Source organism: Magallana gigas, chromosome 5, assembly GCF_963853765.1.
Source record: "Magallana gigas chromosome 5, xbMagGiga1.1, whole genome shotgun sequence".
Classification (NCBI taxonomy): Eukaryota; Metazoa; Mollusca; class Bivalvia; order Ostreida; family Ostreidae; genus Magallana; species Magallana gigas.
This window is the reverse complement of record NC_088857.1, coordinates 9,255,135-9,270,205: the sequence shown is the minus strand read 5'-3', so window position 1 is coordinate 9,270,205 and position 15,071 is coordinate 9,255,135. Positions and strand designations below refer to the sequence as shown.

Here is a 15,071-nt window from a genome sequence, read left to right as displayed (position 1 = left end):
CTATCGCGAGGTATACACAGTACTAGTATAAAATTGTTTAAGAAAAGATTAAGGTCGCTACAATTACGCTTAAACGGTAATTTAATCGTTTTCTTTTTTTATAAAAATTCATACGAATATGATGTTTTTGTTGAACAAGAAACCGTTTATTTAAATTTGTTTACTTCATAATTAGACTTAGTTCTTTTGCAGATATCTTTTAGAGCATTTTTCAAAAGCTTCATCGAGGTACAAATGGATGCAATTGATCGACGCATTTTTTAAAAACTTCATGGAACTACAAAAGGGCGCAATTGTTAAGGTAGTCCATCCATAACTATCATATTTCATATCTTATAGATTTCAAGTTTGATCACTAATTCTTAGTGTGATTTTAAGGAGTTTACTAAATCACAATCACAATTATCTTTGAAATCTTTCAAAAAAATTAATATTAATAACTTTATCATATGTTGAAGTAAATAACTTTGAAGTCTATGGGAAAAATGCATTTTAAAATATATTTCTTTAGTACAAGTAATTTTCTCACATTTTTTTGGTAAAAAGTTGCAAAAGCTTTCCCTTTCTTCGAATATGCTAAAACATTTCATAGTTTACCATACATATTTTCAGAAAAAGATTTTTTAAAAATATTTCCTAAAGGGCAGACAGCTCTTTTAAAAAGTTTTAAGTGCAAGAATTCATTTAATTGACTACATGCATACACCCAATTTTGGTTTATGTCAGCCTCATCATAGCTTTAAAATACGTATTTGATGTAGTATAGATCAATCAAAAGCGTTAAATTTGCTTTAGTTATGGATGGACTACCTTAAACACGTAGGAATCCGATGCTTTAAGTATATGGATTACATAAGCAGTTTTATTTACTATAGCATGAAATATAGCATTAAATATTTTTCATGTTCTGTTTTCCACTCATTAGGTTATTTTTCATGTATCCGTACACGTGATTAAAATTATCTTCTGGAAACTGCCAACTCTTCTGTTTACCAATTGTTATTGTAAACAATAACCTTAAAGTAATTAAGAATATAAACTAATATACGCAGGTGATTCAAAACTTGAAATAATGATACTCACCGCGTCTGCAGTATCATGTGAATCAGAAACAATTATCAAGTATTCTGAATGTTGATTTGCCCGTTTAATTACTAACGTCACTGCTGAAGAAAATTTACCACGTGACAAATGGTTTTCATTATATTGTATGACAAATCGATTACAACAGAACTTGTTAGCTGCTGTCTAGCATCAAAGATGAACTCCGAATACAGGTAACAAAAGGCAGGAGTGATGTCGCCGGAAAAGGTAATTTTTATTTGCTTATACATTGTAGCTCAACTTCTGATGAATAGGTGATTTCTGATTTTTAGTATAGGTAAAATTCTGATACATTATCATCTCCAAATAAAATAAAGAAGCGATTTTTTTCACGGTTCCAATTGTTTATTCATGTTGCATGCTAGATTATATTATAAACTGAATCGATAGCGATGTAGCATAACGTGTGACATTAGTGATTTGATGATCCGAGATCGATTTTTATCAGCCTTGTGATTTATAGCCGAAACTCCCAAGATTGTTCTTCTTTAAACACGCTAGAACTATACCAAATCAATGATGACCTTACTTTAGAAGCAGAATACGATAAGATAACAGGGCAGTTAATTTAGCTCACAAAGCTTTTCCCGGCAGTAAAATTAATGTTTGCTTAAATATATAATCATTATGAAGATGGGTTATTAGCACATAACGCTACAGCACCGGCTGTCGATGGACTCGAGGTTATGCAATAACTATAATTATTAAACGAAAAAAATAATCCGAGCCTCTCCACGATAATTGATTTTGTGAAAAATATACGCTGAGTAAATACATACATATTTGAAACGTTATTACAGATGCCAGGTCTTACCTTTTGCAGCACACACACACACTTCCAGGTTAATTTATATTGATCATCCATACAAACCATTTATTACTGAAATATATCATAAAAATAAAGGCTTAGGAACCACAACACTTAGATAAGCTAGCTTCTGATCTCAGTCTTACATTTGAACTATATTTCTCTTTTGTAAACAGTAGTTGTGCGCAGAGGTAAGATCTACCAAGTTTTGCGGACATGATTATATTCTCCTTTTTTCAATTAAAAAAATATTTTATAAAACCTTTACAAAAAAGTGAAAAACATGCTTTATGTAAAATGAAGAATTTAGTACAAAAAGAGACTTTGTTCTCTTAGATGGTTACGACATCTTTAATAAAATAAACGTGAAAAGAATTGGAAAACAATAATAGGCTGTTAAACGCGTAGCTTCATCTTATTCTTATCATATAGTAATGATAGCATAATAAGCATTTATTCCCCGATACTCCAGTTACAGAAAAAGTAAACTAATTTTTGTGCTAAATGCGATTACAGTAAAATAAGATACATGTGTATCATAAATATTTGACATGACTTGTTTTCTTGTTAGACTTAAATTCGTGTTCCCGGTTAATCTATAAAGTTTTAAAATGGATATGCTCCGCGGATTTGGATGTGTGTGTGCGTGTGGGTGTGTGAATGTAGGAGGGGGGGGGGGGTCAGTGAAACTTTGAGTTGCAAATAGTCATGATCAAAGCTGTCGTATGAATGACCTTTTAACAACAGACAATACTAATCTTGTGTATATGACAAAACATGCAGTATTCGAAATGATATTATTTATCAAGCTAATGACTGATCCTATAGAACATCTGTTTATATTAATCACGATTTCCCTTCAGTTAATTTAGTTCTTTAATTTGACAAAGAGTGCAGAACCTATTGTATGCAACCATTAGCCCATATGGTTGCTAGCTAATTAATTATCAGAAACGTTAAATAACTTTGATTATGCTTGCACGATTTTCCAACGGCCGCCACTTGAACTTACATATTGCTGCAATGTTTCTAAAATGGATGACTAAGGTGTTTTTTCTGCTATTTTTGATCCAATGGTCTTAAATTACCATTAAAAACATATTTTGTTTCCAATTTCTGCTTGTAAGATGGTATTGCAAATAAAGAAACAATCCAAATCACTAAAAATCTAGTTTATTTGTAGATCGTACGTCTCAAAAAAGTTTCAGGTGTTTGAGGCCATGCTAGACCATACCTGTAGAATAACCGTCACGATTGGGAAATTACAAGGAAACATTAAAATATTTGTATTATCATTATTTTTTTTAACAGCAGCTTGACATTGTGGCAAAAAGATCTATGTTATATCGCCATGAGTTTAAGTTCACAACGAATATGCAACTTATTATTCATTTATCAACATTTTTTTTAATTAAAGAAAAAATATTGCACAAATTGTCTGTATGCTACGGACTAAAAGTGAATCTAATTTGTTTATCATATACCTATAACCTGAATATAAAAAAGTTGGCATAAAAAGTATTTTTCCAGACTTATGGATTTTCTGGTACTACAGTAAATGCTATAATGACTTCACCACTAGTCAGCTCTTAGCAAATGCTTCTCTACCTTTTCCCATATCTTATTACAATTAAGGAGGCTGGATAATCTTCAAAATATCAGATCTACTTTAAAATGTTAGATATGATTGTATTAGCCATAAATTTTAAATTAGTAAAGAAATTTTTTTGATGGTTTCATATAAATATTTATTTCTCTCAAGGAGATTAAATTAAAGTTTACTCAGTAGTATATTGACTTACGCCCCAGATTGATTCTCACCCTAGCCTTATTTCCAAAATGGAACCAAAATAATCACAACGAGGACTCTATTCCACGATATCTTCGGTGGCACGTTCCTGTATGTTTTGTTTTACTTTACCTCATTAATGAATAGTTCAAAGCTGGCTTATCGATCCAGGCTGTATACTCAGGCCATCGCAAAGGTCCACTTCCTCCTTTTAAGATTTGACGTAAATATTTATACGAAGATAATATTACATGTAAAAAAAATCAATATGCATCCAGCAGTATGGTGATAAGGTTTACAATATCCACTTGATCTTAAATACCAAAGTGTTGTTTTGACACATCCTTATACAGACGATCATATTAATTTTGGGTTAATATCATGGTTTTATAATGAAACTTGACTACAGTGAGATGATAGAGGGATATTTGAGGACATTAAGCCCACATAAAAGGTACATTGATGGAGGAAACTACGAGAACATATATCTTTTAGATATACGAGCAAATAGACAAATGAGTCCATGTAAACTATATCTTGTTGCCATTCAACTACACTTGAGAAAAATTGACGAATTACTACACTTGACAAGAATTGATGAATACTCATACTATAGAACTATATTTAAAAATGTTAAGGCGTACAGGAGACAGATCTACGCGCTTTTAACACGTCGTTGTGGAAAATTAGCCCTGATATCTATTATGTCTGTATTGTATTTATTTGTTACCTTGATATATTTTCTTTAAACATTGTACAATTATCAAAACCTTTAAAGCAAAAACAACTGAGACATGGGACTCTCCATCCACCTTTTATATATACAATGATGCCTACATGTTATTTAAATGAAAAAAAAAATCTTTATTTTTTATAAATTGTGTGTTCTAATATGCACAATATTTAATGGATACTTTGACCAAACTATTTTTTTAAATGCATTTTTCAACTGACATAAATAGAAGGCCACAAAAAATAACATCAAATACATGTAGGTTTAGGTGATATTTAGCCATTTTACTGATCATGATGACCGACCAATTAATACATCTTCCTAGAATATAAATGTTGTTACTTAAGCATTGAATCATTATTTCTTGAAAGATGTGGTCTCATAACTGCAACGGTGTGTGCATACAAATTGAATAACGCGCGCTAGCGCGTTATAAAAATTTGTTTGCACACACCGTTGCAGTTATGAGACCACATCTTTCAAAAAATAATGATTCAATGCTTATATTTACGTTTTTTGACATTAATTCTCTTTCCGAAAACATGATTTATTTTTTAAAATCTCTGCCTTATTCAACGAGTAATGTGCAATTAACGGAAGAGCCATCGGAACAGCCGAATCATGCTGACAAAAATAGTGCACAGAGATTTGATAACTTATAAGAGAATTTTATTTTTCATTCTGTAATTTGATGAATTTACATTTTGTATTCAAAGAAATAAATCAATAGTTAAAATATGTTTACATCAAGAAGTATTTATCAGCGTAAGTATAATATCAGGTCGTGATCTGGCTTGAAGTCGCGAGGAGAGTGAGTCATGTTCTTCGAGAAATACTAAAGGAAGACTGTATTCATACGCACCAGATTTGGTGATTGGGTCTTCTGTGTTATGCGTAAATATCACTCAAATAAATCAATGCAATTTAATAGGGGGAAAGAAAGTAAATGTAAATATACGGTTATTAACACACAAATAGAATTGCAGATTGAACATCTTGAGGTACATGAAAACAAAGACCAAAACATTGTCAGGAGTTATTATTCTTTTACATGTACTTTCTGGCCAAATTGCTAGGGACTGAATATCAATTAAACGAAGTCACATGCACTGAAAGAGACAAATGTCTACCAAAATAACTTTTGTGCTCATATTCCATAATTTGACTTAATATACAATCAAGTGAAGACAATGAAGTATGGCAAAGGTCAGGAGAGGGGCTGCGTGCCTTTTGAATTACATATGATTTTTAAAAAATCACCAAACAGTATCTTGTCAATTTCAACAAATTAAATGCAGTTATAGCAATTACATAGTTTTAAGCCCCAGATTTAAAAACAAAAATCTTTTTGAGAAAATCTTTTAAAAGAGGGGTTCCGTTCGACTCGCCATATGCTACTGTATATGCCTGTAGTAAGTAGTGGAATCGTGACATTTTCCCGCCATATTTTTACGGATTAAGTTTGATGTTAAACCCTGGTCTGAAGACACATTGATCACACAGTGCTTTAAAAACCGTATTTAAAAGCATAGAAAAAAATCAATCAACGGAGCTAAATTCTTTTTCCTACACGATATATATCTTTTCCAGATTGCCATGGAATTTTCACTATTGATTTACCAGGCATTATGAATGTCAGCAAAGAAAAGGAGGAAGAAGACGAAATGGGATCAGATTTAACGAAACTCGAATTCGTTGGATTTATTTTCTTCGCTATTGTCAACGTTGTATGTAATGTTTTGGTCTGCATTGTGATTCGCCGAAGTCGCCGTGTACAGTCCACCACGAACTATTTCGTAGCTTCCCTCTCAATCGCCGACGTGATCTTTTCAGTGCTAGTTATGTCGTTTGTGACTGGGGACACTCTGGCAGGAGGTTGGATTTTTTCTGATGTTATATGCCGCGTTGTTCGTTTCGTGCAATATACGTTGCCAGGAATTGTTATTTATCTTCTGCTCTCCATTTGCGCCGACAGGTACTATACAATCATTTATCCCTTGAGTTTCAAAATAAGAAGAGGCACCGCGAAGCGGATGATTATTATTAGTTCAATTGCGATCTCTATTCATTGCATCATGTGTTTATATGTTTTTCAAGAGGATCAAACAATCGGCGGAAAAAGTGTATGTAGATCGTATGTAAATATCGAGGACACCAATCTTTTATTTGGTTTATACATGCTGTCAATTGTGCTGCTACAGTATGTTGTCCCAGTTGTTATTGTATCAATTCTGTATACAAAAGTCTTTCGCCATATTTGGAAAGCAAAAGAAGGTTGTTGTTCTTTCCAACGAACAAGTAACATAGTTTCTCGAACAAAAGAGAACATGGTTAAGCTTCTAATGCTTACAACAGTTGTAACAGCTCTGTCTTTCTTGCCGCTATACGTGACCAGCACAATATATTGCTTTCAGAAATTCCATGCCAAGAACAACTTTATAGTCCGAATTTGTACATGGTTAGTATTCCTATGTGGATTGATCAAACCTTCATTGTATTTTGTGTACAATTCTAACTTTAGAAGAGGATGCCGGGAAATTCTGTGTTTTTCAGGTTCGCGTTGTTACAGAAGCAACACTTACGCCATAACAATTGCGCCATCTTTTGGGAAAAAGAATTTCGTTGGAGTAATGCCACCAGACAATGGAAGAGCCTCGCCAATCCGTGCCTTTGACCGTTCAACGCACTGTGATCCGAACCCTTGGGGAAACAACAATTCTGTTACGTCATATATTTGATTATATTACGTAAGCCCGCTTTAAATAATCGTTTTCTAAATGTTAAGAGTTTGTTAAAAAATATTAATACTATGTACTTCTGAATAAAACGGAATTGTTTATTTTGTCTCTCAATTACATGTACCTTAAGCTTCTCAGTAATTTTAAAACGAAATGTGTATAATGATGATACAAAAGTACACACACGCGCACGCACACACACACACGAACATGGATCCGAGTAAAACGGAAACAGCACCTGGAGTTTGGGGCCCATTTTGTAGAACTCTTTAAGGATTTTTTTTAGTAAAATTGTTTTTTTTTTTGGCACAGAGTTTTTCAGAAAAACAGACCCAACCTAACACTAAAGTTAACCCACACTTAACTCTGGGTTTACGTTTTGAAAATTTGGTCCACTCGAGATTTACTTTGGGTTTACTCGGGAATTGCTTTAGGGGTCAACTGTACACACTGAAGTGTGAATCAGACCCGTCTTTTATATTACCATCTTACTTTAATTCCAACCCTTTGTATATTCCGAATACACATTTAACGTCTATTTTCAGGGGTATACTTTTGATCGGGGTTTACTCTCTGTGTCCACTCTGGGTTTATAGATTAGAAAAAAATGGGAGTGGGTCAGTTAAAATTTCCCATCTCCTTGCCATTCCGGCATCAGGTTCGTCCCATAATACAAAGGATTCAGCTGTTAATATGGAAAATAATTCAATTGAATGATGATAGTGTTAAAACTCCTCGTAGAAATCCTTCTACATCTAAAAACATCACACTTCCTGTTATATTAAGGCGAGGAGCATTATTTGTCATAAAAAGAGTCAAAGGGTTAGCGACTTTTGTTATGATTGTAGATACACGCTTGGGTTAATCAATCTCATAGCCGGCTCGGCTTCGCCTCGCCATCTATGAGATTGATCAACCCAATATATTTCCGTAGTGAGTCAGTAACTTTTACTGCTCGGACAACGACTGTAAAACATTTTTCAATCACTATACATTAAAGATTTCCCAGCAACTTATCGCAGATGCTTGAATGTTAGGACAATCTTTGTTTAATTTAAAAATATATTTCATTGATGATTCAAATGGATTGGTAAACAGGCTTTTCCTTTACAAACCATTTCCGAAATGCAAAGTCAAGCACAGGCACGTAGCATCGTTTTTGAAAGTGGGGGGCCAAACTCATCCAAAAATTCAAAAAAAGGGAAAATAGGACTTTCCCAAAATCTTCTAAATCCTAATCCGTGGGGGGAGGGGGGGGGGGGGGGTAGCTGGCGTAGTATATAACTTCAATTTCAGTCCTCATTTCCTTATCTTCATATTACTTTTTTACATGCTCCCAAAAAGTGGGGGGGGGGGCAACCCCATGATAATTCAATTTTTATATGTAAATTTTAAAAAATGTAGTTGCTGCGAGAAAAAGTGGGGGGGGGGGGAGCCTGGAGCCCCCCCCCCCCCCCAATGCTACGTGCCTGAAGCAGTGGTTATTTTTAATAATAAATATAGAATTTATTACTTATTACAAAGGAAAACTGAATTTTAGATTATAATCTTGACTTTCTCCATACAAGTATTGTAAGATAATTTGTAATTTAACATAACGTCGGAGGTACTAAATTCATTACTGTCCTAGAGTCGTGTCCCTTTTGTTTTCTTCGCGTATTTCGCGTTATTTGGCACTAGGCTAGGCAAAGTCTCGTTCAACCAGACGCTCGGCTGTCTCCGTCGGAGATTTACCTCCGTAAATCTTTGTCTCCGTCGGAGATTTACGGAGACAGCCGAGCGTCTGGGTGAACGAGACTAGGCTAGGCATTCCGTGAAAAAAAAATTACTACGATATGTAACGTCACTTTTTACTATACAGCAGCCGATAATGCGATAAATAAAGTAAAATCTTTTATTTCAATTTTTATCTTCAACTATTTGCTAAGATTTCTTATTCCCAAATAATGTTACAGATGAAAATGGCCAGATACACGTCAAAACCTAAACTTTAAAAATATAACAGCGGTTGTCTCCTTTCTTGACACCCAGTCAATGTAAGTCATGTGATCTGATTTGAATGTTAAAGGCGAAACAAGGATAATTTTAAGTTACGAGAAGTAAAGTTCCTTATAGCATTTGAAGTTTGTTTTGTGATATTGTTAGGTTAATCCCGTGTCCAAAAAGAAACAATAACAGATTGTATTCCCCAACAAATTTCACAAATGCATACAAAATGGTTAAGGAACATGAAATTTCAGTGAAAAAGGCATCAAGGATATTTAAAGTGTCAGATGCTACTCTCAGAGATGGAGTTTTGCAAAAAGTTGACCCAGAGACTACAGTTTTTTTAAAGTCCGATGTTATTGTGTTACTGTTTATTATATTATTCAACTTGTTATTAAATATTTTTAATTTATTTTCATAATTTGCTATATTGTGCAATTCATTATTGTTAGCACTATTGTCCATTATAAACTAATGTTTAGATTACTTTGGCCTCATAGTTTTGTTACATGTAATATCTGAGGTCACGACTCTGGGACCAGGTTTCAAAATGGCCGTCTCCGCTTCATTGGTGCTTAAACTGCTCACTTATTTATTCATTAAGTAAAAAAAAATGAATACAGTGTAAAGTTTTATGAAGAAATAGATGTTTTTAGGTATTTTATAAATAATTTAGTGTCAAAATTTTCATTAAGTGATCAAAGTGGCAGACATTCTTTGAGTAACGACTCATGGACCTCCGAGGATATATTCTTAATACATTCACACCTACATTTACAAACCCAACAAATTATTCATACCCACAGATATAAAAAAAACTAGAAGGGAGTTTACGTGACCCAGCCTATTTGAAAAGACAAGTTAGTAATTTAACAAGAGGCCCATGGGCCACAACGCTCACTTGAGGAACAATAGGTATGATAAAGTCAGCTTAATGGAGTCATAATACAAACAATCTGGACAATGTACAATAATACATGTAGATCATGTATAAATAAAATCCATTTTTCCCCCTGGATATTCTTATGTTCTAACAGGATGATTTTGTAACGTGCAAGGGGGTCACTGCATGTGATCCCCGCGGGCCCGTACCGGAGATAGACTGGGATAGCCCTGATTGCTGCCAATATTTACAAGAGCAGACTTTAATCACCGCTCCTGCACATATATAGGGACTCAACGTTACGCAGGCAGGGATGACCGCACACCTACGCAACTCAACAGGTACTAACGTTAACGCAAGCAGGGATTGCCGCACACTGCGCTAGAAAGGCCAGAACACCAGCAGGGATGACCACACACTAGTGCTCCGCCGCAACCACCACCATTACATGCAAGGATGACCACACTCTTGTATTAATGCGATACAGAGCAGGGATGACCGCATACTCTGTGTCGTAGGTTAGAAAACACAAAATTAGATAGAGCAGGGATGTCCACACACTTAATCTATCCCAACCTGTTCAAGTTTAACCCCAAACAGTTGCTCAATGTAACTCAGTAGACACTGTCCCTATATATGTGCCGGCCTAAAACAATTCATAGTATCTAAAAATTGGAAATCAAAAATAAACAAACTAATCCGTCCTAACCCAAAAATATTTATGCAGAACAACTTATATACATTGAATATTAATTATTGTATAAAAATAATCATCACAATAGTTGGATAACAGTGGATGCATTAATAAAAATTATCAAGAATCAATAAATCAAGGGCAATAACTCAATACAGTAATACAAAAAGATTCTAATGAAAAAATAGCTGCCTGCTTCAATTCTATAGTCATATCACATGTTGAGTATTGCAGTTCTCAAAAAAGATCCTTTACAATTGTTTATATATGGGATATTTAGCTACATCAAACTCTGAACCTTCTTGTGAGACCAAAGAATTGTCCTGGAGCCAAAGTCTTAACAATTACAAAGAATCATCTTGCTGATTAGTTTCTGAGAAGAAGATTCTTAAAGATTTACTCTATATATTCCTTTGTAAAACTTTAACACCCCCTCCCCGAATGTGGCCCCACCATAACCCCAGGGATCATGATTTTCACAACTTTGAATCTACACTACCTGTGGATACTTCCACACAAGTTTCAGCTTTCCTGGCTGATTAGTTTCTGATAAAAGATTTTGAAATATTTACTCTATATATTCCTATGTAAATCTTCGACCCCCCATTGTGGCCCCACCCTAACCCCAGGGATCATGATTTTCACAACTTTGAATCTACACTACCTGAGGATACTTCCACACAAGTTTCAGCTTTCCTGGCTGATTAGTTTCTGAGGAGAAGATTTTTAAATATTTACTCTATATATTCCTATGTAAAACTTCGACCCCCATTGTGCCCCACCCTACCCCCGGGATCATGATTTTCACAACTTTGAATCTACACTACCTGAGGATGCTTCCACACAAGTTTCAGCTTTCCTGGCTGATTAGTTTCTGAGGAGAAGATTTTTAAATATTTACTCTATATATTCCTATGTAAACCTTCGACCCCCCATTGTGGCCCCACCCTACCCCCGGGATCATGATTTTCTCAACTTTGAATCTACACTACCTGAGGATGCTTCCACACAAGTTTCAGCTTTCCTGGCTGATTAGTTTCTGAGAAGAAGATTTTTAAAGATTTACTCTATATATTCCTATGTAAAACTTCGACCCCCCATTGTGGCCCCACCCTACACCCGGGGTTATGATTTTCACAACTATGAATCTACACTACCTGATGATGCTTTCACACAAGTGTCAGCTTTCCTGGCTGATTAGTTTCTGAGAAGAAGATTCTTAAAGATTTACTCTATATATTCCTTGGGAAAACTTCGACCCCCCATTGTGCCCCACCCTAACCCCGGGGATCATGATATTCACAATTTTGAATTTACACTACCTGATGATGCTTTCACACAAGTGTCAGCTTTCCTGGCCGATTAGTTTCTGAGAAGAAGATTTTTAAAGATATACTCTATATATTCATATATTAAAATTCGACCCCCCCTTGTGGCCCAACCCTACCCCCGGGGGTCATGATTTAGTAGTGTAGGTCACAATTTAGTATCTACACTACCTGAGAATGCTTCCACACAAGTTTCAGCTTTCCTGGTCTTATGGTTCATGAGAAGAGGATTTTTGAAAATTTCTCGAAAATGTACATAAATTCCTAATTATCTACCTTTGCAAAAGGGCGTGATCCTTAATTTTCACAACTGTGAATCCCCTTAGGCTAAGGATGCTTTGTGCCAAGTTTGGTTGAAATTGGCCCAGTGGTTCCTGAGAAGATGTTGAAAATGTGAAAAGTTTACAGACAGACGGACGGACGACAGACAAAATGTGATCAGAATAGCTCACTTGAGCTTTCAGCTCAGGTGAGCTAAAAATGAGAACTTGGAAATAGCTAAATATATATCATAATAATAACTAAAGTTTAAGCAATGTATCTTTAGAGAGTCAAAAACGCTTAGAAGCGTTAATACAACTGTGGATTTTTGTAACAGTTTAAGTTGTATGTAAAGTCAAAAATACCATAAAGAATACATTAATTGAATATAAAAAGTTACACTGACGTCATTCAGTTGTTTCAAAATTTAAGACACACCGACAAAACATTCGTTAGATTGATAAAGAATCATTTTTGAAATTACATTTCTCAGAAATGAGACTCGTATCTACTATCAATTTTTTATGGGGTTTTTTGGTAATTTTTTATAGAAAGCGGAAACTTCGTTTTAGCTACGGACATTTCCGACCAACTAATTTTTTCTTGATGTTAATTGATGCAATATACAATTACATGCTTCTATAAATTCATGTTAAAGAGGGCCATCTTAACTCTAAATATATTTGATGAAAAAAATATGTACAGAAATTAAGAACTATGGCTGTTTTTAATATCTACAAATCTACTGTCAATCCAATTCACCAATTCCTCTACAATTACATTAAAACAAGAAATTAAAACAAAATTGAAACGAAATAGTGAAACTCGTGAAGACGGACGGACGGACAGGGTGATCCCTATCGTTCCAAACTTTGTTTGATTTAAAGTTGTGAAAATTATGGAATCTCCTTTTTTAGGCGAGCTAATATGGAATTAATGAATTTTTTTGAGAATTTCTTTTTAAAAACTCATCAACTCAAGAATCATTTGGCCAGGAAAGCGGTATCTTACCTGTATGTGAAAGCACCTGCAGGTTGGGTAGATTCAACGTTGTGAAAATCATGGCCCCAGGAGGTAGCTAGGGTACGTAGGGCCACAGTGGGGTCGATTTTTTTCAAAGGAATACATGTATAAAGAGTAACTTTTAACAATCTTCTTCTCAGACACTAATCAGCAAGGAAAGATGAATTTTGTGTGCAAGCTTCCTCAGGTCGGGTTCAAATTTATTAAAATCATGATCCCTGGGGTACGGTGTGGCCACATTTGGTTGAGGGTCGAATTTCTAACAAGGAATGTATAGTGTAAATCTTTAAAAAAAATCTTCTACTCAGAAACTAATCAGCCAGGAAAGCTATAAGTTGTCTGGAAGCCTTTTCAGGTAGGTAGATTCAAGCCGTCTGTCCAAGAAACGTTTTATATTTTTGAGTTTCCAAAACCAATAGGCCATGCAATATCAACCAAACTTAGCACAATGCATCCTTAGAAAGACTTATCCTTAGAAAATGCGGATTCAAGTCTGTTAAAATAAAAATTCACGCCCTCATTTAAAGGAAGATAATTAAATATCAATGACAATTTATTGGTATTTTTAAAAAATCTTTTTCTTAAAAACCATTTGGCCAGAAATATTAGAACTTCTTGGGAATACATAGAGTCAGCCTTTAAAGAATCTTCTTGCCTGAAACCGATCAGCCTGAAACACTGTAACTTGTGTGGAAGCAGCCTCGGGTAGGGTGGATTCTGTAATCAACAAATCTAACCTATAAATCTACACAAAACTTAAAAATTCAGATGTTTATCAATTTATCGAAATACGTGTTGTACATGTAGTAAAAGATCTGCCGTGCGTCTTTCTATCTCCCATACCTGTAGTATCCAGCTAAAACAAAACAAAAACAAAATAATTATGAATAAACATAATTCACACGTGCTCAAAATTTGATGTAGGATGATAATCCATGTCTTAAAAGCTGTTTAAGATCTCCCCGAGAACTGCAATGCTGTATATATGATAAGAGTGTAAAATCATCTTGTTACAAAGGGGCTCAACGATAAACATCATTATAATAGCACTGATTCATGATTTTTTTGAAAAATACAGTCTCATAACTGCAGCGATGTGTGCATACAAATTTTCATAAAGCGCGTTACGAAACTTTGTATGATCACATCGCTGCAGTTATAGCGCGTTATGAAACTTTGAATGCACACACTGCTGCAGTTATGAGACTGTATCTAAAAAAATCATGATTTAATGCTTTTATTTACATTTTTTAACCAACTTCTTGCCTTGTCCTCAAAAGTGACTTACACCTTAAAATTCCTATCTTATCCTTAGGGTAATCTTATATTAATTATATAAATTATTAATTAAAAATATTAATATATTAATAACTAATTAATTAGAGCAACTGTAAGAGCTACAAGCGTGTACTTTGATTTTCGCTTGTGACGTTGCATTTTACAGCGGACAACGTTTGTGACGTCATAATACAACTCGTCATTTATCCTTTGAGTACCAATGAAATATTGGTATGCCAAAAACAACCTCAAGTAATTAAAAGTGGAAGGATTATTATTTTAGGGCTTTCCGAAATCCAACAACTAAATCTTGCAACAATTACAGTTTCGAATGTTTCTTTAAGTCGTATGCGAATGTTGACAATGTGTACTACCTGGAGACAGGGGAGCTAGTTTGTAACTGTGTCAGAGATATTTCAGTCCAAAATTTTAATGTTGGCAATAAA

General features: G+C 34.5%; 1 protein-coding gene across 1 annotated transcript; it reads left to right on the top strand.

Annotated features, from left to right (window-relative positions):
- The first annotated feature begins 1,115 nt into the window (after positions 1-1,115).
- Positions 1,116-7,260, top strand: LOC105348677 (probable G-protein coupled receptor 19). Its single transcript, XM_011458204.4, has 2 exons — positions 1,116-1,311; positions 6,025-7,260. The coding sequence occupies exon 2, from the start codon at positions 6,063-6,065 to the stop codon at positions 7,170-7,172; it is 1,110 nt and encodes a 369-aa protein (XP_011456506.3). The 5' UTR covers positions 1,116-1,311; positions 6,025-6,062; the 3' UTR covers positions 7,173-7,260.
- The last annotated feature ends 7,811 nt before the right edge of the window (positions 7,261-15,071 follow it).

Excerpts from the sequence above, each read along its gene's own strand:
- LOC105348677 (XM_011458204.4), top strand. The coding sequence starts at position 6,063 with ATGAATGTCAGCAAAGAAAAGGAGGAAGAAGACGAAATGGGATCAGAT.